This window comes from Neoarius graeffei, chromosome 7 (assembly GCF_027579695.1).
Source record: "Neoarius graeffei isolate fNeoGra1 chromosome 7, fNeoGra1.pri, whole genome shotgun sequence".
NCBI classification, from domain to species: domain Eukaryota; kingdom Metazoa; phylum Chordata; class Actinopteri; order Siluriformes; family Ariidae; genus Neoarius; species Neoarius graeffei.
Genome location: NC_083575.1, coordinates 90,699,634 through 90,726,286, shown reverse-complemented (window position 1 = coordinate 90,726,286; position 26,653 = coordinate 90,699,634). Strand labels below are relative to the sequence as shown.

Below are 26,653 nucleotides of genomic sequence, written 5' to 3'. Positions count from 1 at the left end.
CGCAGAGAGAGAGAGAGAGAGAGAGAGAGAGACACACACACGCAGAGAGAGAGAGAGACAGAGACAGACACACACAGAGACAGACACACACACACACACGCAGAGACAGAGAGAGACGCAGAGACAGAGACACACACACACACACAGAGACAGACACACACATGCAGAGACAGACCGAGAGAGAGAGAGAGAGAGAGAGAGAGAGAGAGAGACACGCAGAGACAGAGAGAGAGACACACACGCAGAGACACAGAGAGAGAGAGACACAGACAGACACACACACGGAGACAGAGAGAGAGACACACACGCAGAGACACAGAGAGAGAGAGAGAGAGAGACACACAGAGACAGAGAGAGAGAGAGAGAGAGACACGCAGAGACACACACAGAGAGAGACAGACAGAGAGAGAGACACACACACACAGGCTCCTCTCCTACTCAAAGCCACAGATAGTTGAGCAGTGTCTAGAACTGATAACACTTTCGTTGCCTGCTCAGAAATGCAGTAACGGAAAAAAGTTAAACTAACCAGCTCTCAATAAATGATGAGAGAAGAAAGTTTATAAACAAATAACCGATCTCCTTCCTGCAGTGCTACAGCTCTGTGCTTTCGCTCAGTTTAACAGCTCACGGCTTCAAAAACAAAAAACACTGCAACCCAAAGCACGAGGTCCGTTTGGCTCGCTTCACTCCCTCCATTCGGGTCGATTCGTTTAGTTTACGCCTCGGTATCCCGTTCCACGGAAACAGGTGTGTGGGGGGGGAATAAAAATACCACCTGCCCAAGGTGAATCAGATCTGCAGGATTTGCTCATGATGCGAACTGAGAAGGTTGACTTTTTACTGTAAAATCCCGTGTAATGTCAGCGTGCATTAATCATTTAGCCCGTTCAGCTGCGTGCAGTTTCACTGTAAACGCGGTGCACATCAACGGTCGGGACACTGTGGTACGCGTTCCAAAAGTTACGAGCGCTACAAAAACAGCTGATTCCTCAATTCCTTACAGAGTGTGTTAGGAGTGGAATTACAGTCAAATAATCCTGATCTTTCCAGAAGAACTCAGAGAGAGAGAGAGAGAGAGATTTTTTTAATTGCGGCGTGATTTACAAAACAAGGCTGGATTTACAGTCATGTTAACCATAATTATTTTAAAAAAGTGAAGAGTCTGAAAAGCCACAATCTGAGTAGTGAAGCCGTTTTTAATCGACACATTCATCTCTTCCATTCCTGCATGAAAAGACGTTTTGCAACATCACAGAAAGGCATGTGTTTGGAAACAGGGTGTGTTTTAACGTAATAAACAGAGTCTACAAAGGTGTGAGCACTCTGTCAACTCCATAAATGTCAAAGCAGGTGGGGGAAACCATCCACACACCACCTGATCCTCAGGTTAAACAGACTGAGCTTTACTGGATACATTCATTTATATACCAAAGCCAGTCGTATGTATGTATGTATAAATAAATAAAATAAGCACCATACTGAACACGTTAGATCAGGGGTTTTCAAAGTGTGGGAGAGTCCGCCCCCCCTCAGAGAGCAAATAAACAACAGCACCCCCCTCACAATTTTTGTTGTTGCTATACTTAATGTTCCATTCGTATTTAAAAAAAAAAAAAAAAAAAAAGGGTTGTTGTACACATTTTTTTCTTTTACACATTTTAAACATCTGTGCTTTTTAAAACATCTTGTTTTACACATTTTAAACATCTCATAGCATCGTTAGCTATCACCTCTTGGCAGACAACACACTGTGGCAGTGGAGCATCTTCAGATCCAGTCCATGAAAATCCAAACTTTAAATAATCGTGGTCATACTTCCTTCTTTTTCCAGTCCCCCAGGATTCCGCGGGCCTTTTTTGTGATTGTTGCAGGCTAAAATGTCTGATGTTGCGGGGGGAGGTGTCCAAAAAAATTGCGATGAAAGTTGCGGTGTTTTTTAGGTTTTTGTTGCGATTACATTACGGGAGGAAGTGAAAGTTGCGAGAAATTGTTGCGATTTTCTCTTTTTGTGATTAAAATTGAGTGATAATATTTAATATTAAGTTATTACTGAAAAACTATTGATTAAAAAAACAAAAGACACTGAGAAATGGTCCTATAAACAACTTTACCAATATAAAAGATTACCAGGACTACAAAAATGCAGAAAAATAGGCTTTACTTATCCAAATGCACCTGTTGGTTCAAAAGTTAAAGTGCATAGAACCTCACAGCACAACATGAAGTTACCTTAAAATATAATATAAATGCCTCAGCTTTCATGTAAGAAAAAAAACTATTAATACTAGTACTGTGTGCAGGCAGTCTCTCCCGAAGACTAAATTAAACGGCTCAGGCTTCATAGAAGAAAAAAAAAAAAATTGAACAGAATGATGCTGAAGCTGCCTGAACAATGGGAAAATAAAATACCATTTTGGCAAAAATGTTGGCATCCATTAATTTCTTGTATTAAGTAAAAAAATAAAGTGCGCACAGTCCTTCACTGTAAACATAACACACTTTCAGTAACAGAATTTAAGCCTACATAAAACACTGACTCGCACATGCAGTGTTGCCAGATACCGCTGACATTTTCCAGTCCAAAATATGTTCAAAATCCGCCAAAATGCACTTAAAACCGCCCAATCTGGCAACACTGCGCGCATGCTGCTTCTCTTGAACGTATACACGGGAGTAAGGCGGAAGGTAGTTTGTCGACGTCACCTCAAGACGACGCCAACGATTGGTCAAATTTGCAGGAAGGTTGCGGTGATTGGATATAATTGCAACACCGCTCTGAATTCGCGGGGATTGGTTGAATTGCAACATCACGAAATCCTGGAGGGTCTGTTTTTTTGCTTGGCCCAGACTCTGTCTCCTCACTCACTGTAGCTTTAGGTACTAAAAATCGATCCATTTTGTCTCTGGCAAAGGCTAGCTGAAGTTCGCTAAATGTCTGCAATAGTAACTTATTCTGGCTTATGTTTCCTCACGTTGCGCCCCCCCTGAAGAACTCTGGCGCCCCCCCAGGGGAGGCGCGCCCCACACTTTGAAAAGCCCTGCGTTAGAGAATTTAGCCACAATGTGTTTTTCTTTTAATGGCTGAATACATTTTTACCGCTGAAAAACACCGAGCCGTATTTATCCAAAAGTGGTGTAGAAAATGTTTGTGCAAGCCAAATCAAAGAACTGAACTTTCCTTCAGTTTAGGTTTAGGAAAGGCTTGGACTAAAGCTCTTTGGATGTAGTGACGCCCACAAAACTAAAGAAGGAGGTAAAGCACACAGACGACAGCTCGAAGCACGAAATGAATGATCAGGGTAAAGTCAGAAAGTCAGAACTGGAAGTTATTTTGATTCACCTCGAAGTGAGCGCTAAATCTAAAAATCAGCGAGGTATTTATTTCCAGCTTACGACTCTGCACGGAAATGTCGGCTATTTCTTTTAGCAGAATTGAATTATTCTTTTATTTAAACTTTTAAAATCACATTAATTACTTTTAGTCATAATCATGACCACGAGTCGGCCTAGTGGTTAGCGTGTCCACCTCTCAATCAGGAGATCATGAGTTCTACTCACGGTTGGGTCGTACCAAAAACCATAATAGCAAATGGTACCTACTACCATCTGGTAAGGCATGCTGCAATACAGATGCGAGTGGGGAGTCAAACTCTCAGTTACCAGAGGACTAGCCCCCCACTGTAACCCCAGCTGTATAGGTGAGGGGTCAAAGGCTATAGAAGTGGAGAGCCGTGCCACCCAGTGTGCCTTAAAGTGCATATCCTGGACCAATTTCACTGGTTTTTTTATATGAAAGTATGTCCCTTTACACATTCATCCAGAAGGGTAATTTTGCACAAGGCCATCTGTCTACAGCAGAAAAAAATAAAATAAAACGCATCTGGAAAAATCCCAAGGGAGTCTGGAGCCAGATTCGTGACGTTACCTGCGGAAGCGCCAGCAGGCTGCGCAAGCTTTGCACGGTTTCAGTGCACAGCCTGTGTAGACCAAGTTTAGCAGCTAGCGATTTTGCATTGAAATATGGAATTGTCACCTGAGCGCAATGTTACTTCACCTTTGGATGAAGAATATAATGAGATGTCAGAATTATTTCTTACCCTGGCAACAGTCAACTTGTGAATTGCCGATTTTCTTGGTCTTTTTCTCGGCTCTGCTTTGGTCCTCGGCTTCCGGGTGCCTCGCACAAAGCGCTCTCATTTCTCTCTCATTGTCCGGTCTTTTGGAAAACGATGAGTACTAATCCCATCAAGATTGGTGTTGCTACACCCTCCTACGATACATCTGTTAACCATTTTAATAATTACGTGATAACGTTGAAGAAATCTGCAGAAAACCACCAGGTCGTTTTCTCATAAACAAACCAGCGCTGACATAGGATTCAGAAGGAGGCGTCCCGCACGCGATGCCGCAAAAATCAATGTCTCATCTCATTATCTCTAGCCGCTTTATCCTTCTACAGGGTCGCAGGCAAGCTGGAGCCTATCCCAGCTGACTACGGGTGAAAGGCGGGGTACACCCTGGACAAGTCGCCAGGTCATCACAGGGCTGACACATAGACACAGACAACCATTCACACTCACATTCACACCTACGGTCAATTTAGAGTCACCAGTTAACCTAACCTGCATGTCTTTGGATTGTGGGGGAAACCAGAGCACCCGGAGGAAACCCACGCGGACACGGGGAGAACATGCAAACTCCGCACAGAAAGGCCCTCGCCGGCCACGGGGCTCGAACCCAGGACCTTCTTGCTGGGAGGCGACAGCGCTAACCACTACACCACCGTGCCGCCCGCAAAAATCAATGTTTGCCGGGAAATCCAAATGCCGAGTTTTTTCAGAGGCGGATCAATTCGCCTCAAATGGCTTGATTTCAGCTGAATTTTTCTGGTATTGCGCAAGGTAAAAAATTGCACACAATGTGACCGATATTTGACCAAAGTTTAATATAAAATAGGAGAATTACACTGATCTTGCTCCTGAATTTACCCGTGATATGCATTTTAAAGGCTTGGTTAGTATTGGGTCAGGAGACTGCCTGGGAAGACCAGGTCCTGGCTTACTAATCATGGCAATGGGTGGTCAGAAGGTATGTTGGCATTCTTTACCAAGTTAGCGCTCTAGCACTGACAGAGTCAGGTGGGAGACAGTTCCACAGTGGTATGCAGCAAGCAAAAAAGGAGTACGAGTCGATAGTAGCAGGTCATGATGTTCGTCCTTCAGGGTCGAAGATGACCATGACTTCAATTTGGTGGATTCAATGTGGGGATTTCGTCCTGCCACTTTATAAGAAAGAGTTTGTGGAGGCAGGTCAAGTGGAAGTGATTGAGCTGCTTAGCGTTTAGCAGGAAGAAGCTTGTATGTCTTGCAATGTGCCTTTCTGGTACAGGAAGTATTAACAGACATGCCACTAGGAAAAGGCAAATCAACCAAGTTATCCTGGATCTTGTAAAAGAAAGAAAGGTCCATCAGTGTCCTTTGGTCTTGAAGTGATGGCCAGTGAAGCTCGTTTAGTAAAGACGACACATTTGTAGATCTCCGATAGTCGTTAAAGATGAATCTGGCCCCACGCCTTTAAACCAATTCTGTGGTTGTAATTCTTTTGCGGTATAAGGGCTCCAAGCTGTACAAGCATACTCGCTGATGGGTTGTACAAGGGCTTGATATGCAAGTTCTTTAACATTACGCGAAGCAGAGTACATGTTACGTTGTAACACAGCAAACACGCAGTTTGCCTCCTTTGGTACTTCCTCACATTGTTTAGTCCAGTTCAACGTACACGATATGTATACTCCAAGGTGCTTTTGGCACAAATCTCATTTGCCACTGAGAAGCCCAAGCCTCCAGGAGTTGAAAGTCTTCTTGGAGGATAAGATGGTTGTCAGGGTTTTCGATTTTCTTGTACATAACTGTCATCAGCAAACAGTTTAATCAATGATTGTGTAACTTCTGCTAGGTCGTTTATGTAGATGAGAAATAAGATTGGGCCCAAAACAGTTCCTTGGGGAACACCAGACTGGATTAGAGACCATTTGGAGCAAGTTCCGTTGATGCCTACATGCTGATGACGTTCAGTAAGGAAATCTTTGAGCTAAAGCTGCAAGTTACCACGCATTCCATAGTAATCAGCTTTGCTAAGCAACTGCTGGTGTGGGATGGAATCAAATGCCTTAAGCCTCACTTACAACCCGCCATAAGTGTTTTGGACATGCACAGGTCACAGGGTTTGGTAGCTTGCAGCCGTGCCGCAGGGTCGCGGTGAACCCAGGGGAAAGTTTGGGAAATTGTATTTTCAGCTGAAAATTTAATCGGGGGTCTGGGGCGGAGCCTGGTTGGGGGTCCAGGGGGCCGAAGGCCCCCGGAAGCTAATGAGTTTTATACATTTTAGACCACCAGAAATGGTCTCAGATTGCTCAGTTGAATAGGGTTAGGGTTAACACTCTATATTCTCTATTAACACTCTATATTCTATATTAACACTCTATATTCCCACCAGTTGCTAAGTAAACTTTTCACCATTTCTTGTTTATTGTCAATCAAATATGTGAGTGGAATGTACCAAAGCAAAAAACAAATACCAGCAAAACATTTCTTACACAATTCTGAATGTGGGTACAGGTTCTCCATTAATTTTTGGGTACGAGTTTGTTTGGGTACGAGTTCGTTTTGGGTACGAATTTACCGCATCCCCCTTCCACTTATCTGCATGGCATTTTCACAAACAATATAAATTTTTTCAAAAATATTTTAATATCTTATATGATATTTACCTCCGAGTGTGTCTTCCTGTCAGTCAAATGAGTGAGAGGTGACGTTTCCAATGAAACTGGTCGGTCGACAAGTGTATGCTGGCTCTGTCCACTGGCTGGCCCGATCTTGAACGCCGATCCCAGCGAATAGTGAGGACGAATTCTGACTTTTTCCGCATGTTTCTTCCCTTTTGAAGCATGTTCAATCAAAGCAATGCACCCGCGAGAGCCATAATTAATAATGTCATTGCAGTAGATACATTGGGCTTTGCCGGGAGTGTCACATTTTCCAATGAAATCGGACAATTTCTCAACTACGTCTTCAGTGGTTTTGCCGATTTTTATCTTCAAAGTTACAGTTCTCTCTAACCAGTCCCAACGGAATTTATTCTTCACGTCTTTATCTATCACCTGAATAAGCGATTCGTTTTCTTTTGTGATAATTTTCACCATTTTGAAGCTCTTATTTGCTGTTACATCCTCAATCTCCGGCCTCGTGGAGCGCCATGTTGAATGAGTAAGAAAGCGAAATGCGAAGAACCAATCAGAACGAAGCTTACATGTGACATTTTGGCCTTTCCTATCTATGCTCGTTTACCATTGGTCAAATTGCGATATTTCTCTCTCAACGGCCAATCAAATACAGTGTACGTTCTGAACTGCCGATGTAAACAGAGCCTTGTTCCCGATGGTTGACCGGGTCAACACATACCTAACCCCCCCTAAATATTTTCTCCTCGGATTTAGACGATTCACAAAAATGACCCCTGGGTTGATAAAATCCGCGGAATTCCGCGGATCCGCGGAAAATTCCCATCCCTGCACTCATAACTTGCGTGTGATGCAAGCCAGGAGTGGGTATAAAACCAGCACGTCTGCAGCATTCTGCATCTGTCTTTCGACTGAAGAACATTGGATATTTTGTGGGAAAAATTAAAAAATTTTCAGCTTAAAAAGTTTAGAAAATGGGGCCCAAGAAGAAGCGAACAAAAGTGAAGTAACCCAGCCTGAAGCAGCAGAGGGGGAGAAGGAGGAAGAGTCTGATGATGGTAGCAGCACCGGCGAGCCCTGCATGGACAGGGAGGAGTTTGTCTTCAAGCCGGCAGAAAGCACAGCACCCCGCCAGAGGGATTTTCAAAGGTAAATACACAAGGACATCCCGACACCCCGTCCCACCACTCAGCAGGAGCAGGACAACAGCGCGGAGTCAAAGTGTGTTTCAGTGCTCAAACTGTTGGGCTATTTAGTTGGGATTTTTTTTTACAATGTAATAAAATGCGTTATTCCCTTAAACTCATGTTTTATTATTTGATGTTTGCATGGTAAATTAACACATACTCAAATAAAAACAGCAAATGAGATGGTCTTCTTCCCTTCTACAATGCTACACACTACAAGATCGGTTCCTTGGTTCCTCTCCAATATATATACATATATACCCAGAGTCTTGCCTCTCGTGTGCTGCGTCCAGGTCACGTGCGCTACGTGCACGCCACACATGGGGTAGAAAGTGAGATGTACTTCTGTTTTGCGGGCTGCACAAATAGCAAGTGTGGAATACTTGTGTAGTACTTCTGAGGCACTCATGAGTCTTACGGTCATCGCAAAAAGCCCCTACTAGCCGTGCTGCTGGCTTAGTTCAGGCGTACAAAATGAGTACGGGTCCCGTACGTAGTGTATGCGTTCTTGATTTGTCGCAAGACCCGTAGAATTTGCATGTGCAGGACCAAAAGTCTCCACGGGCAGTCTGCGACCTTCTACAGCGCTGAACACACGCAAGTGTCGCGCAAGTCTCAAGCACGGTTTTGCCAAATTTTTTACCGTAGACAGCCTGTAGCAGCACGTACGGCGGGTTGTGAGTGAGGCTTTAGCAAAGTCTAAAAAGACTTTGAGGTCTAAGTCTATTTGTGTTCGCGCACTTTCTTAGTATTGTTTAATTAGCACCAGGACCATAAAGCAACGGATTTCCACAAACTTTTCTTAACGCAATTCTTATGCGGCATTCCATTTAGCTTGGCGGTCAGAGCTGGCAACGATGTTCCAGTACAAATCGGAAAACCCATACCAGTTCTAGACCTTGTTAGGCATACCAGTTAATACGACGCGTTACTGTACGCATACAAACACCAGAGCAACGTGTCCACAGATAGACATTGGACAAATCTGTTTGTACCACTGATAGAACGAGACACAAATAAGACGAAAGTGCGAATAAACAGTACATTATTTACGACTGCTGATGTACGGAGAAGCCATCTTGGATTTTGAAGTCGGGGTTAGTGAGGTTCCTGCGACTTTCCGAGTCAGAAATCTGACTTCCGGTGTTCTAATTGATATTTCCGACTGGGAACTCGGAAATCCCGACTTCCCAGTACAAACAGAACGCGCCATTATTCTGTGAAGACCAAACTTCCTGTGTCAACACTCACAGGAATGACTGATATGAATGAATCAATCCGTTCGTATCCAGCTTGACAGCAGTTGAAGTTAGAGTCTGGAAATGTTTCAGATTAAACTTTAAAGCGGTTTGCTCCTGAGTGAAAGGGAACCTTACGTACCCTGCTCAGGTGGACATACTCGCCTTCTTGTCTCACCTGGGCATCGCACACGTCTCTCAGCTTACACAATCGCATGCACACACAGCACTCTACTATAAACACTGCACGAGCAGGAATTTGAAATGATCTGCTCCCTGTAAGCGCACCACCACCTGACCTTGTGTTCGTGAATAAACCTGGCTCATCCTCGAGATTAGATTCAATATACAGGGATGAGAATGAAAAATATTTAAAAAGTCTGAAAAAACCAGGGCGGGGCCCATGGCCCAGGGGGCGGGGCCCATAGCCCAAGGGGGCGGGGCCCAATGATTTTTGGCTATTTTTTTATTTATTTTTTTTTACCCCAAAACCATTAATTTTATCAGCAAAAAGTTGCAATGTATTTGGAAATAAATTCCCCTTCTTGGTGGACTCCCAGGTGAAAATGATTAATATGGTACAAGACACTTGTTTTTAATCAATTCACATTTGATGATTTCAAAAAATCAATGCAACTTTTAACATAAACGAGCTCTACAGTATTATATTTCTGCATTTTTGCTATTCATGTCTTTGAATGCTCTAATCCTTTACAATGAAGTGCAAACCAGAAAAAAGTTCTATCATATAATTCTCTTAAGCTTTCTTCTGACGTTATCATGGTAGCAGGAGGTCTTGCATATTAAGCAGGCAACATTCAACATCACTCATCACTTCCCTTTCAACTGTTGTGTGGACTAACGAGGTTTTATCTGGACAGGATGTTGTGTAATGTAATGCAGATACCATACGGTCAATTTGAAGATCGAGATGGTGATTTTGAGTTAAAGAACAGGCATGTACAATGGGCATTACAAATTGGAAAAAAAATTTTAAAAATCAAAAACTATAAGTTCATCTCGGCCTAAAAAAATGTGGGCAGACGCTCCCGCGCGGCACATCCCAGCAATTCCCCCCCATGAAATGAGCAATAAGTAGGAGAGTTATACACGGTATCATACCTAAAATTTTATCAGAAATATAGATATGATACTATGATTCTCCCCAACATGCTACATTAGACAAGCTAACCTCATTTATAAAAAGATGCACACTTATATATGACATGTATTTGATATATATGATGTATATTCATACATTGTTACTTTACGGAAATCTTCAATAAGTTTGGTCTTTTCATGCCAGCCTGTTGTAGACCTATAATGCACATGAAATGACGCTCCTCACCTCAACATGTCCTTTACAATCATTTAAGCCACCATGGGCAATGCTGAAATCACTGCTGCAAACAGTACATCGCGCGAAACTGTCATTATTTTCTACCCTTATTAGACAGGGAGATTCTTTTGTGTAATCTGAGCTGAAGTGGGTTTTGTACTTTTGTTTTTTGGGGCGCGCGCTCTCTCTCTGCTATGCCGGTCGGTCCTCGAGAAAAGGGATAAAAGCCCACCCACACTGAAAGCTGATTGGCTTATTTTGCTGAGTAACCCAATCAGGATGCTCTTTGTCTGGCATGCGCTACATGAACAGGCACACAGGCAGTGTTGCCACATTGGGTGGTTTTAAGTGCATTTTGGCGGGTTTTGAACATATTTTGGGATGGAAAACGTCAGCAATATCTGGCAACACTGCACACAGTCTCCCTCGCGCGCGCACATTCTAAGATGCGTGATGCAGACCTTAATGTTGCGCGCGCACGCTCTTGCTCGCTTCTATCAATATGCAGGAGACTCCCGGAAGTTCTGGGAGACTTGGGATGTCTGTGTTATAAGGTGACCACAGATCGTTAATCATCCCCCCCCCGAAAATTTCTCAACGGATTTACATCGATCTCAAAAACGATCATTTTGGTCTGAAAAAGTCGGAAATCCGCCGATCGGCGGAAAATTCTCATCCCTGAATATAATGATATTGTAATGCAGAGGAAATAAAGTCTGGTGAGGAGGAGCTGGTTTGCCTTTCTCTCTAGCTTTGGAGATTGAAAATCAAGAGAGCAGCTCGGGTGAATTTTCACTGGATGCAGACACACTTAAATTGGGACTTTACATCACAGACGTGAAGGTACACCAGGGGTCAGTTCCACTGCAGCTGTACAAGACGGTTAATTAATTCAATATTGTGGACTCAAAATGATGCAACTCGTCATTCTGATTGGTCAGGAGATTGGGAAAAAAAATTTAAAAATAAATAAAAAGCACCTGGCATGACTCAATCACTCAGCACTTTTTTGTAGAAGCTTTGTTACTAAAAAAAAAAGCAGCTTTTTACTGCAACTTAAGCATGATGGTGGCAGCACTTTTTAAAAGCAGCTGCAGTCTGGCTAAGACAACGACAATGACAAATAAAAGTTGACAAAGAGACAACAACCATGAAGCCAACGACAAAGACAGAAGAGGGAAATAATATATAAATAAATAAATAAATAAATAAAAAGACGACAACAAAGGCGACACGGTGGTGTAGTGGTTAGCGCTGTCACCTCTCAGCAAGAAGGTTCTGGGTTCGAGCCCCGTGGCCGGCGAGGGCCTTTCTGTGTGGAGTTTGCGTGTTCTCCCCGTGTCCGCGTAGGTTTCCTCCGGGTGCTCCGGTTTCCCCCACAGTCCAAAGACATGCAGGTTAGGTTAACTGGTGACTCTAAATTGAGCGTAGGTGTGAATGTGAGTGTGAATGGTTGTCTGTGTCTATGTGTCAGCCCTGTGATGACCTGGCGACTTGTCCAGGGTGTACCCCGCCTTTCGCCCGTAGTCAGCTGGGATAGGCTCCAGCTTGCCTGCGACCCTGTAGAACAGGATAAAGCGGCTAGAGATAATGAGATGAGATGAGACAAAGGCGACAACAAAAAAAAGTCGACAAAGACAAAACAAACAAACAAAAACATCCATGAAGATCTCCCCCCCACAAGAAAAAAAGACAAAGAGGACCAAAAAAAAGGAGAGAGGATAGGATGAAGAAGACACTCCCCCCCCCCCCCCAAAAAAAAAGAAAGGGCAACCAGGAAGCCAACATCCACGAAGGAGAAAAAAAAAAAAAAAGCCAGATCACACAGATGACCATGAAGACAAAAACTACCTGCTTTTTACTGCAACTTAAAAAAAAAAAAAATGATGGTGGCAGCACTTTTTAAAAGCAGCTGCAGTCTGACTAAGACGACAACGACAAATAAAAGTTGACAAAGAGACAACAGCCATGAAGCCAACGACAAAGAAGGGAAAAATAAATAAATAAATAAATAAATAAATAAAGATGACTACAAAGACGACAAAAAAAAATGTTGACAAAGACAAAAAAAAATAAAAAATCCATGAAGATCTCTACCCCCCAAGAAAAAAAAAAGACAAAGAGGACCCAAAAAAAAAAAAAGGACGAAGAAGACAAAAAAAAAAAGACCAGGAAGCCAACAGCCACGAAGACCAAAAAAAAGACAGATCATGCAGATGATGACCACGAAGACAGCAATGAAGACAAAAACTACCTGCTTTTTACTGCAACTTAAAAATAAATAAATAAATAAATAAAACATGGTGGTGGCAGCACTTTTTCAAAGCAGCTGCAGTCTGGCTAAGACGATGATGACAAAAAGCCGACAAAGATGACGCAGAAGACGGCCCAAAAAAAATTTAATAAAATACGAAGAAGACAACTACTCTCCTCAAATTACTCTGACTGCAGACATATTTTTAAAGCTTTTTTTTTTTTTTTAAATACGCCTTTCTTCTGCTCAGATCTCTAAAAACCTAACGTTTCCAGTCCTGTGAAGAACTATGAACAAGGGAATAGACGGAAAAAAGCTTTTCATTTTGAAATATCACTCATTAGTGACGTTTGAAACGCTCTCCGCTACTCACTCTTCATGCCGTAAGTCGCCGATGCTCCTGTCCAGTGAGATCATGTCGCTGGCCACCATGTTGAAGCCGAACTCTTTAATGCTGGCCTGCACCGAATCGTGATACTCCGCTCCCAGAACGAACGGCTTGCTGCCTTCTCCCGGCCCTCCGGGGACCCCTGGAGGTTCTGGTTCTTTGGGTTCGAAGTTGCCCAGGGTCCCTCTACGCAGAACCGGGTCCGAATAGACATTGGTGTGAGGTTTAAATGTGATGTACTGCTTCTGAATGATGTTCTGCTGGTCCTGAGCTCTGAACTTCGGGTTCAGGTTCGGCTTGTCTCCTCCTCCTCCGTTTCTCTGCCTGATGGCTTCCAGGTCCACTTCCACTCCTTCCACGTGAGGCCAGGGCACCACGGCCTTGAACTGATCTCCGACGTTGTTCGGAAGATTCGGGATGGGGTTCGGGGCATCTTTGACTTCCTGAAAAGAAAAAGAAAGAAAAAAAAAAAAAAAAAGTGTTGTCACGGTGAAGAAAGATGTCATTCAAAAAACTAGAAAGCAGACAAAAAAAAAAAAAAACAACTTGCCATTGCAAGATCAGTTTAACCTGAAGAAGAAGCAAGGAGTTTGCTGCTAGGCATTTTATCTTGATATCAACATGTGAATCAGTCTTACAAAAGATACAGTTGTGTGAAATGAACTTTGGACGACATCGCAAAAGACAAAGGAGTTTATACAGCTCATGGACTGTGAATTAGGCCTCAGAGGAAGTCAGTCAGTCATTCATTGTTGCAAAAAATAACACCAATTCTCTAACCAGTCTTTCCCCATTTCTTCTTGACGTATCTGTTGGAAGTTTGCCAGAGGTGATAATCTGCCTCTTTTAAAATGTCATCACGGCAAAAAAAATATTATTGTTCGTTAAACGTGTGCATGCACAGAAGCAAGATGAATCTCATCTCATTATCTCTAGCCGCTTTATCCTGTTCTACAGGGTCGCAGGCAAGCTGGAGCCTATCCCAGCTGACTACGGGCGAAAGGCGGGGTACACCCTGGACAAGTCGCCAGGTCATCACAGGGCTGACACATAGACACAGACAACCATTCACACTCACATTCACACCTACGCTCAATTTAGAGTCACCAGTTAACCTAACCTGCATGTCTTTGGACTGTGGGGGAAACCGGAGCACCCGGAGGAAACCCACGCGGACATGGGGAGAACATGCAAACTCCACACAGAAAGGCCCTCGCCGGCCACGGGGCTCGAACCCGGACCTTCTTGCTGTGAGGCGACAGCGCTAACCACTACACCACCGTGCCACCAGCAAGATGAATATTTTCAGAAAACAAACCCAAGGCTCTTAAAAGTAATCTTGGAAAAAATAAAATATTTAAAAAAAGCGTGTCCGAAAGTCAGAAACCAAAGAGATGATGTCGGGCAAATATGTCAATCTTAATATACAGTGGGGCAAAAAAGTATTTAGTCAGTCACCAATTGTGCAAGTTCTCCCACTTAAAAAGATGAGAGAGGCCTGTAATTTTCATCATAGGTACACTTCAACTATGAGAGACAAAATGAGAAAAAAAATCCAGAAAAATCACATTGTCTGATTTTTAAAGAATTTATTTGCAAATTATGGTGGAAGATAAGTATTTGGTCAATAACAAAAGTTCATCTCAGTACTTTGTTATATACCCTTTGTTGGCAATGACAGAGGTCAAACGTTTTCTGTAAGTCTTCACAAGGTTTTCACACACTGTTGCTGGTATTTTGGCCCATTCCTCCATGCAGATCTCCTCTAGAGCAGTGATGTTTTGGGGCTGTCGCTGGGCAACACGGACTTTCAACTCCCTCCAAAGATTTTCTATGGGGTTGAGATCTGGAGACTGGCTAGGCCACTCCAGGACCTTGAAATGCTTCTTACCAAGCCACTCCTTCGTTGCCCGGGCGGTGTGTTTGGGATCATTGTCATGCTGAAAGACCCAGCCATGTTTCATCTTCAATGCCCTTGCTGATGGAAGGAGGTTTTCACTCAAAATCTCACGATACATGGTCCCATTCATTCTTTCCTTCACACGGATCAGTCGTCCTGGTCGCTTTGCAGAAAAACAGCCCCAAAGCATGATGTTTCCACCCCCATGCTTCACAGTAGGTATGGTGTTCTTTGGATGCAACTCAGCATTCTTTCTCCTCCATACATGACAAGTTGAGTTTTTACCAAAAAGTTCTATTTTGGTTTCATCTGACCATATGATGTTCTCCCAGTCCTCTTCTGGATCATCCAAATGCTCTCGAGCAAACTTCAGATGGGCCTGGACATGTACTGGCTTAAGCAGGGGGACACGTCTGGCACTGCAGGATTTGAGTCCCTGGTGGCGTAGTGTGTTAATGATGGTAGCCTTTGTTACTTTGGTCCCAGCTCTCTGCAGGTCATTCACTAGGTCCCCCCGTGTGGTTCTGGGATTTTTGCTCACCGTTCTTGTGATCATTTTGACCCCACGGGGTGAGATCTTGCATGGAGCCCCAGATCGAGGGAGATTATCAGTGGTCTTGTATGTCTTCCATTTTCTAATAATTGCTCCCACAGTTGATTTCTTCACACCAAGCTGCTTACCCATTGCAGATTCAGTCTTCCCAGCCTGGTGCAGGTCTACAATTTTGTTTCTGGTGTCCTTTGACAGCTCTTTGGTCTTGGCCATAGTGGAGTTTGGAGTGTGACTGTTTGAGGTTGTGGACGGGTGTCTTTTATACTGATAACGAGTTCAAACAGGTGCCATTAATACAGGTAACGAGTGGAGGACAGAGGAGCCTCTTAAAGAAGAAGTTACAGGTCTGTGAGAGCCAGAAATCTTGCTTGTTTGCAGGTGACCAAATACTTATTTTACCGAGGAATTTACCAATTAATTCATTAAAAATCCTACAATGTGATTTCCTGGATTCTTTCCCCCCATTCTGTCTCTCATAGTTGAAGTGTACCTATGATGAAAATTACAGGCCTCTCTCATCTTTTTAAGTGGGAGAACTTGCACAATTGGTGGCTGACTAAATACTTTTTTTGCCCCACTGTACATCAAGTGAAATCCACAAAACCATCATGCAGCAGCTGAGAAGACAGGTGGAGTGTACAAGTGAACGTGTTCAGCACAGGCTATAAATAAGTGTAGCATGTCCTTAATGCCCGGTTCCACAACACCGATAACTAATCACTCCAACTCTGACTGTCCCTCTGCCTGAATTTAGTTCCAGTCTGGAGCAGAAACACCACAACTATAACCCTGACTATAATATCGTTTGGTCCTGACACTCCGGAAAGTAAAACACACACAACTCAGGAATACTCATGGAAGTTTTTTCCAAGTAGTAGCACATTATTCCGAGTCGTACTCTACAGCCTGAACTCCAAAACAACCCGTGTACACACTCCGGCGGTTGATAGAATACGGATAGGTCACGGATTACGGAAATATAATTTAAAAAAAAAAAAAAAGGATACAAAATATGGAGCGGCGACAGATTTTAATAAAAGATGCTAATAATTTACGGATTGGTCACGGACGTTTCAGTATATTACAGATTTCATACGGATGACACATCGCAGATAAAAAAATTAAGAAATCTGAAACAATTAAGGGTTTGGACTGATGAAGTTCAGAATTAAAATATCTTACCTGCATTTATATATTTATTTTATTAATTTACTATTGATATTTCATGGAAAATAATCACATATCCGTGAATAAAAGATCCATGCTTCGTGTTATATTTTTTTAATTTTCCGTGAATCCGTATTCCATGACTTCATGACACGACAAGGATGTACAAAGATGCTCGGGGGGAAAAACAGCACGTGCTCAGACAACGTCACGTGTAAACAGTTACCTGATTGCTCAGATGTTTTATCAGATCAGGTCTGGAAAAATGGCTCCAGAAGCAATCTCAGCGATACGGATAAACCCAGGCCTGAGCTGTAGGGATTGAAATCGGTCTGGTGTGAGCACTGACCACATAAACCGCAGGAGACTGATTTATAGTTACCAGCATTGTGGGACCGGGCCGTAAGTGTTTTTTTTTTTTAATATCATCTGCATTAGTGCCAGATTAAGAGAAACGTAATTTGCAGGTCACTAAATGAAGAACGATATGGTATAACAGACACAGAGACTGTCTGCTCTCACAGACGCAGAGGAACACAAATTTATCCAATTTGCTAAAATTATCTTTGCTTTAGATTTTCTTGTCCAAGGCCATTTTGTACACAGTGTAGGTTTAAATGTGATGCACTACTTCTGAATGATGTTCTGCTGGACCTGAGCTCTGAACTTTGGGTTCAGGTTACAGCTGCTTACCGCACGCAAGTGTACCGTACACAGTACCATAAGCAGCGGTACCACATAGTGGTGCTTGAAAGTTTGTGCTCAAACCCTTTAGAATTTTCTATATTTCTGCATAAATATGACCTAAAACATCATCAGATTTTCACACAAGTCCTAAAAGTAGATAAAGAGAACCCAGTTAAACAAATGAGACAGAAATATTATACTTGGCCATTTATTTATTGAGGAAAATGATCCAATATTACATCTCTGTGAGTGGCAAAAGTATGTGAACCTCTAGGATTAGCAGTTAATTTGAAGGTGAAATTAGAGTCAGGTGTTTTCAATCAATGGGATGACAATCAGGTATGAGTAGGCACCCTGTTTTATTTACCCTCCCCAGGAGTGTAAATAAAACAAAGATCACTCCAAGAGCAAGGCCACAAAGGACCCCAGGGTAACTTCTAAGCAACTGAAGGCCTCTCTCACATTGGCTAATGTTAATGTTCATGAGTCCACCATGAAAGCCACTGCTCTCCAAAAAGAACATTGCTGCTCGTCTGCAGTTGGCTAAAGATCACGTGGACAAGCCAGAAGGCTATTGGAAAAATGTTTTGTGAACAGATGAGACCAAAATAGAACTTTTTGGTTTAAATGAGAAGTGTTATGTTTGGAGAAAGGAAAACACTGCGTTCCAGCATAAGAACCTTATCCCATCTGTGAAACATGGTGGTGGTAGTATCATGGTTTGGGCCTGTTTTGCTGCATCTGGGCCAGGACGGCTTGCCATCATTGATGGAACAATGAATTCTGAATTATACCAGCGAATTCTAAAGGAAAATGTCAGGACATCTGTCCATGAACTGAATCTCAAGAGAAGGTGGGTCATGCAGCAAGACAACGACCCTAAGCACACAAGTCGTTCTACCAAAGAATGGTTAAAGAAGAATAAAGTTAATGTTTTGGAATGGCCAAGTCAAAGTCCTGACCTTAATCCAATGGAGATGTTGTGGAAGGACCTGAAGTGAACAGTTCATGTGAGGAAACCCACCAACATCCCAGAGTTGAAGCTGTTCTGTACGGAGGAATGGGATAAAATTCCTCCAAGCCGGTGTGCAGGACTGATCAACAGTTACCGCAAACGTTTAGTTGCAGTTATTGCTGCACAAGGGGGTCACACCAGAGACTGAAAGCAAAGGTTCACATACTTTTGCCACTCACAGATATGTAATATTGGATCATTTTCCTCAATAAATAAATGACCAAGTATAATATTTTTGTCTCATTTGTTTAACTGGGTTCTCTTTATCTACTTTTAGGACCTGTGTAAAAATCTGATAATGTTTTCGGTCATATTTATGCAGAAATATAGAAAATTCTAAAGGGTTCACAAACTTTCAAGCACCACCATACACAGTACTGTAAGCAGGTGTAAGCAATCACTCTGAAGGATAAGAAAGAAAGTTGGATGATGATTAACTAGGTTCCACTGCGTTCTGAGATATGATTAATGCTGTATTGTCAATACGGTGCCACGTGTCCTTTGATGCTGCCGCCTTAACACACACACACACACCCAGTAGGGTCAGAGTCTTATTCCTCAACACATTAAAGCTAAACTAATCAGTAATTAACACCATACCAGGGGGAAGAACATACGATGATGGCAATCCCATGGTTACTCTCGTCCAACAGACTATGATCGTGAGCTGTCTGGAGTTTCATGTGTTCTCTTCAGCACCGTTCCCACTCTTATCAAATTCTCTGACTTCCACTGATTAAAAAGCTCAATTTCCATGACTTATGTACAACAAAAACACAGACTGCTTTTGTGCTGAGCAGACAAAAACCAACGACTGTATTTTAAACCTATCAATTTGCAAGCTTTAGTTTTGAGTTCATGGACATCTGCAGCACAAAACAAAGCTTTTGCTGCTTAAACATCATGAAATAGCTCGATAAAGAAAAATACTGCATGGAAAATATCACATTTTGATCAACGGCAACCAAAATTAACACACACACACAAAACGTACATGAGGAAGCCATGGTCTAATGGTTAGAGAAGCAGTTTTGGGACCAAAAGGTCGCAGGTTTGATTCCCTGGACCAGTCGGAATGGCTGAAGTGCCCTTGAGCAAGGCACCTAACCCTTAACTGCTCCCCAGGCTGCTCGCTCTCAGGGTCATGTTATAATCTAATGTAATGGAATACAACAAACAAAGTTCACTGATATTCCATGACTTGCTTCCCCCCGCCACAAAAAAAAAAAAGAGCTGTAGAGCACCGATGTCTTAAAAATAATGAAATTAAATGTTAATGTAAAAAAAAAAAAAATTATAAAACAGTAAGCAGTAACCCTTACAAAAAAAAAAAAAAAAGGTTATTCAAGTGCGCTTCTAGTCTACTTCTTTTACACTAAAAATAAAAGCGTATGCTTTTAGCTTACTTTTTATTTACTTATCAGAGATATACTTAATAAGGTTATACATAAGTATACTTGGCTTACACTACCGTTCAAAAGTTTGGGGTCACCCAGACAATTTTGTGTTTTCCATGAAAAGTCACACTTTTATTTCCCACCATAAGTTGTAAAACGAATAGAAAATATAGTCGAGACATTTTTCTGGCCATTTTGAGCATTTAATCGACCCCACAAATGTGATGCTCCAGAAACTCAATCTGCTCAAAGGAAGGTCAGTTTTATAGCTTCTCTAAAGAGCTCAACTGTTTTCAGCTGTGCTAACATGATTGTACAAGGGTTTTCTAATCATCCATTAGCCTTCTGAGGCAATGAGCAAACACATTGTACCATTAGAACACTGGAGTGAGAGTTGCTGGAAATGGGCCTCTATACACCTATGGAGATATTGCACCAAAAACCAGACATTTGCAGCTAGAATAGTCATTTACCACATTAGCAATGTATAGAGTGGATTTCTGATTAGTTTAAAGTGATCTTCATTGAAAAGAACAGTGCTTTTCTTTCAAAAATAAGGACATTTCAAAGTGACCCCAAACTTTTGAACGGTAGTGTATACTGAAAAGTATATAGAAAAGCTTATACTTCAACTTCTGATCAAGATATACTTAACAAAAGTGGAATAAAGTACTAAAATATATTTGTGCCTTGTGTTTAAGTGGACCTGCCCTGTAGTTGTGCTTATCCTTTTGATAGTAACCTAAAAAATACTTCTTTTGCACACATATCGGCTTCTTTGTGATACACGGCAGCATGTTTTAAATCCCATCTTTTAAACCTACATGTGCCATAAGTTTGTGGTCAGCTTTGGGGTGGAATAGCTTAAAGTGCATCTCACGGGTAAATTCAGGAGCAAGATCAATGTAATTCTCCTATTTTATATTAAACTTTGGTCAAATATCTGTCACATTTTGCATTTTGTGCAATTTTTTTTTACCTTGCGCAATACCAGAAAAATTCAGTTGAAATCAAACCATTTAAGTTGAATTGGTCCGCCTCTGAAAAAACTTGGCATTTGGATTTCCCAGGAAACACTGATTTCCGTGACGTCGCGTGCGGGACGCCTCCCTCTGAATCCTACGTCAGTGCTGGTTTGTTTATGAGAAAACGACCTGGTGGTTTTCTGCAAATTTCTTCAACGTTATCGCGTAATTATTAAAAAGGTTAACAGATGTATCGTAGGAGGGTGTACTGTAGCAACACCAATCTTGATGGGATTAGTACTCATCGTCTCCCACATTGCGCTCAGGTGACAATTCCATATTTCAATGCAAAATCGCTAGCTGCTAAACTTGGTCTACACAGGCTGTGCACCGAAACCGTGCAAAGCTCTCTCAGCCTGCTGGCGCTTCCGCAGGTAACGTCACGAATCTGGCTCCAGACTCCCTTGGGATTTTTCCAGACGCGTTTTGTTATTTTATTTTTTTCTGCTGTAGACAGATGGCCTTGTGCAAAATTACCCTTCTGTGTAAAGGGACATACTTTCATTAAAAAAAAAGAAAAAAAATTGGTCCAGGATATGCACTTTAAGAGTAAACAGTGTTGGAACTTAAACTTATCTTTTATGGATATAGTGTTATTAACTAGTTGTATATAAGCAGTAACTAATCGTATATATCCAATATGCTGTAAAGTATACTTTTATAAACTAAAAAGTGGACTAGAAGTGTGTAATGAGTAAACCAATAGTATATTTCCAGTATACTACAAAGTATACTTTCGTAAACTTAAAAAAGTGGACTAGAAATGTAAAACAAGTAAACTCATAGGATATTTCCAGTATACTATAAAGTATGCTTTAGTAAACTAAAGAGTGGACTCCAACTATAGAACTAGTAAACTATTAGTATATAAAAGTTTACTTGTGGTATACTTGCAGAACAAAATAAAAAATGCTAGTTGTATACGCAGAGTTTACTTCTCTTAGATTTAAAGTATACTTTTAATAAACTAAAAGTGAGCCAATTTAGTCCCAAGAAGTATTAGATTAGTTTACTTACAAGTATACTGCAAGTACATTGATATCAGTATACACATAGTACACAAACGTATAGTTAAGGAAATATACTTTAACTTTACTTAAGCATACTTTTTGATAAGATTATCCATAAGAAATGAATAAATACAAAGGCAGTATTTGGTATGAGACAACCCTTTGCTTTTATAATAAATAAATAAATAATCTTCTTCTTTTGGCTGCTCCCGATTAGGGGTGGCCACAGCGGATCTTTCGTCTCCATTGCTCCCTGTCTTCCGCATCCTTCTCTACCACACCTGCGAGTTTCATGTCCTCTCTCAGCACATCCATGTATCTCCTCTTTGGCCTTCCTCGTTTTCGTTTGCCTGGCAGCTCCATCCTCAACATTCTCCTTCCAACATGCTCTGCATCTCTTCTCAGGATGTGCCCGTACCATCTCAGTCTCATCTCTCTTAGCTTCATTCCCAAGCTCTCCACATGTGCTGTCCCTCTGATGTGCTCGTTCCTTATCCTGTCCAACCTCCCGTCGCAAACCTTAACATCCTCAACTCCGCCACCTCCAACTTTGCCTCCTGTCTCTTTGTTAAGGGTACAGTCTCCAATCCATACATCACAGCTGGTCTCACTACTGTCTTATACATCTTACCTTTCACTTTCGCTGGGACTTTCCGATCACAAATGACTCCCGAAATCCTTCTCCAACTGCTCCACCCTGCCTGCACTCTCTTTCTCACCTCACTATCGCAGCCCCCATTTTCCTGCACAGTTGACCCCAGGTACTTGAATTCACCAACTTTCTTTCCGTCTGCTCCTTGCATCTTCACTACACTCTCATCCACGTTCTCACTGATGCACATGTATTCTGTTTTGCTTCTGCTCACCTTCATTCCTCTTCGTTCCAATGCATACCTCCATCTCTCCAAACCCAACTCAAACTCCTTTCTATTCTCACCACATATCACAATATCATCCGCAAACATCATGTTCCATGGTGACTCTTGCCTCACTTCGTCCGTCAAGCTATCCATCACTATGGCAAACAAGAAATGACTCAAATGACTGGAAAGAGAAATGGTGTTGGTATTGTTTTGAGGGGAGAGTTGGTCAACAACTCTCCCCTCAAAACATTCCCAGTAAAACCTACAGCTCATTTCCGTATAAAACTGCACTACTGGACCTGAGAGTACTATTATTATCTCATCTCATCTCATTATCTCTAGCCGCTTTATCCTTCTACAGGGTCGCAGGCAAGCTGGAGCCTATCCCAGCTGACTACGGGCGAAAGGCGGGGTACACCCTGGACAAGTCGCCAGGTCATCACAGGGCTGACACATAGACACAGACAACCATTCACACTCACATTCACACCTACGCTCAATTTAGAGTCACCAGTTAACCTAACCTGCATGTCTTTGGACTGTGGGGGAAACCGGAGCACCCGGAGGAAACCCACGCGGACACGGGGAGAACATGCAAACTCCGCACAGAAAGGCCCTCGCCGGCCCCGGGGCTCGAACCCAGGACCTTCTTGCTGTGAGGCGACAGCGCTAACCACTACACCACCGTGCCGCCCTATTATTATTATTATTATTATTAAAATAATAATAATAAGTACTCTCAGGTCCAGTGAGTGCAGTTTTATACGGAAATGAGCTGTAGGTTTTACTGAGCGTCTTCCAGAACCAGCCACAGTTCTTCTGGACACTGTCACACTCACTTCTTCATTTTGCACCAGAACCTGAAAAGTGCTCTCTTATATAATATGCCGCTCAGATCCAAACTTTTTTTTTCTTTCCCTGTAACATTTAATTTTGTGCTGGGAAAAAAAAAATATATATATAATGTTTTGACTCGATAATACATAAGTCATTAAATAGAAATATATAACAAAGTTTGTATAAAAAAAGGATGAATGAATGAATGAATGAATGTGACGGGTTTGGATCTGTCTGTAGTGAAAAAGCTGAATTGAGAAAGTATGATCTAGAAATACAAGTCCTTTGCCGCTTCAGAGGTTCTGTCTCACAGATCCAGGAGCAACGGACATCACTGACGCAGACACAGCAGCTCAGAGATGTTTCTGAGTTCCCTGAAAGAGAAATACAATTACACACACACACACACACACACACACGAAAGAGTGTGCTGTCGAGATATATGATTAGGAAATGTAATTTCAGGACGCCGAGCTGTCTGAGTGTGATCGAGCGGCTTCAACAGGATTGGAGAATCAGTGATCAGGAGAGCTTTATGAAAAACACAGAGTGGAGAAGGATGGAACTGAAATTAGCCAAGACAAGCAGGAAGCAAGCCAAACAAATCTCTCTATCAGAATGAATGGATGAATGAATGAATGAATGAATGAATGAAAGTTGTGGTTGATATGGAGCAAGAAGTTATCATGAGGACTAAAAGATCAAGGATAACTTCCATACAAGACATATTACTTTATATATTTATACAAAGAAATCATCTTTCATTCTCTGTTATTGCTGTATTTATTATTTCCTCGAAACACTTCCGGGTTGAGGTCCTGCATCATGCCTAGTGGTCTTCACATAGCTTAGCTTAAAAAAAAAAAAAGTGCATATTTATTTCAAGAATACAACTGTAATACAAAATATAACGTCCATACTTGTTAAAACGCCTGTTTATATTTTATTTTTTGTTAAACAGTAATCTGTTATTCTAATTTCACAGTGAGCTCACTGGAAAGATAGCTATCTCCATGACAACGGTACGGGTTAGCCTGTTAGCACGTTGACGTTTACAAATGAGCCAGACTGAACGGACCAAATGCTAACGGCTAATAAAGGTCTTGTAAACAAAACAAAGAATGAATAAATCAAACAACATAAGAGAAGAGAATAAGTGATCGAATAAAGCACTCACGAGTTTGCCGAAAGGGGTTTCATCGCCTGGTTTGGGAGACAGAGAGGACCAGAGCAGCACCAGCCCCAAAAATGTGCCGATTACTAACAAACTCCGGAGGATAAACCCGACTTTTAGCCTCATTGTGCAAACTGTAAGGTCGACACAATAATCAATAAACTCCTAAACCACCCAGAGCCAGCTGAACGCTCAGTGCTAGCTCTGGAGAGTCGGTGAGTGAGTCAGTGAGCGAATGATTCCTCCACACTTCCCTTTATTATAGACGAGGAAGCGAGTCGAATCAAACGAATCGGTTCTTTGTTTGAACGAGTCATTCGAACCAAACGATTCACAACAAGAAAGTCGAAGCATCAGCTTTTGTCCTCAAGTTCAGTGAGTCAGACAAGGAAGTTGCTTTCATTCCAATCTGACTGAGGGAAGTAATATTGTGTCACAAATTTCAGCAGTGCATATGAAATAGCTGCAAATCAGTATCAGAAATGCCTCCGAGCTTCTTTTAAAACAGGGAGATAATAATAATAATAAGGTTCAAGATTAGATTAGATTAGATTAGATTAGATTAGATAGAGGCGGCACGGTGGTGTAGTGGTTAGCGCTGTCGCCTCACAGCAAGAAGGTCCAGGTTCGAGCCCCGGGGCCGGCGAGGGCCTTTCTGTGTGGAGTTTGCATGTTCTCCCCGTGTCCGCGTGGGTTTCCTCCGGGTGCTCCGGTTTCCCCCACAGTCCAAAGACATGCAGGTTAGGTTAACTGGTGACTCTAAATTGACCGTAGGTGTGAGTGTGAATGGTTGTCTGTGTGTCAGCCCTGTGATGACCTGGCGACTTGTCCAGGGTGTACCCCGCCTTTCGCCCGTAGTCAGCTGGGATAGGCTCCAGCTTGCCTGCGACCCTGTAGAACAGGATAAAGCGGCTAGAAGTAATGAGATGAGATTAGATAGAACTTTATTGATCCCTTTGGGAGGGTTCCCTCAGGGAAATTAAAATCCCAGCAGGATAAACAGTGGTGTAGTGGTTAGCACGGTTGCCTCACAGCAAGAAGGTTCCGGGTTCGAACCCAGCAGCCGGCGAGGGCCTTTTTGTGTGGAGTTTGCATGTTCTCCCCGTGTCTGTGCTCCGGTTTCCCCTACACTCCACAGACATGCAGTTAGGTTGACGTGGGGTGGCCTTGGGCTGAGGTGCCCTTGAGCAATAGGGTGCATCAGTTGCCCCCTAAAAATGAAAAGTTCCTCTGATCATGATGCATTTTTGCTTTTATGTTCCTTTTGGTAAGAAAACACACTGGGTGAAATATTTTGACAAAATTCAAAAGTGTAATGGTGGCACCAGGAGCTCAAAGTTATGGAAAAAGCTGCTATTTTATGACTTTTATGACAAAATTTCAATCACTTTTCATGAAACATTATGGCACCTTATACCTGTAGAGTATACCAAATATCTTAGATACACATTTTTAGTACATATTCTAAATATATTATCAAGCACAGTTTGAGTTTTAGCTGTTCATTGAATCATTGTTCAACTACTTTTAAACAATACAAATGTATTATGAATCACATTAATGCTTCTCAACCCCTCGCAAAGGTTCTTAACATGATCTCTGGCTCACAAGAAATCAATAAATGGAGTCCAACATTGTGATTCAAACCTTACGCGAAAACATAAGCATTTTTTGGCAAAAAATGAACCTCATGGTGCCACCATTAGACTTTTGAATATGGTCAAAACATTTTATAGGAAGTCTTTATTGATGAAAAGGAACACCCAAACAAAAATGCATCAGATTTTATGAAAGTGAGGGCAACTGATGCACCCTATTGAGCAAGGTACCTGACCCCTGACTGCTCCCCGGGCGCTCTAGTATGGCTGCCCACTGCT

General features: G+C 42.1%; 1 protein-coding gene across 2 annotated transcripts in view; it reads right to left on the bottom strand.

The window, feature by feature from the left end:
- The window catches only part of galnt7 (UDP-N-acetyl-alpha-D-galactosamine: polypeptide N-acetylgalactosaminyltransferase 7), an 80,874-nt gene extending 55,856 nt beyond the window's left edge, over positions 1-25,018 (bottom strand). For both annotated transcript variants that reach the window (XM_060926562.1, XM_060926561.1), the window contains exons 1-2: positions 24,780-25,018; positions 13,134-13,591 (exon numbers count right to left, since the gene is read on the bottom strand). In XM_060926562.1, coding sequence (XP_060782545.1) covers positions 13,134-13,591; positions 24,780-24,902 — 581 coding nt within the window. In that variant the 5' untranslated portion in view covers positions 24,903-25,018. The remainder of the gene's footprint in view (positions 1-13,133; positions 13,592-24,779) is intronic.
- Between the last annotated feature and the right edge of the window lie 1,635 nt (positions 25,019-26,653).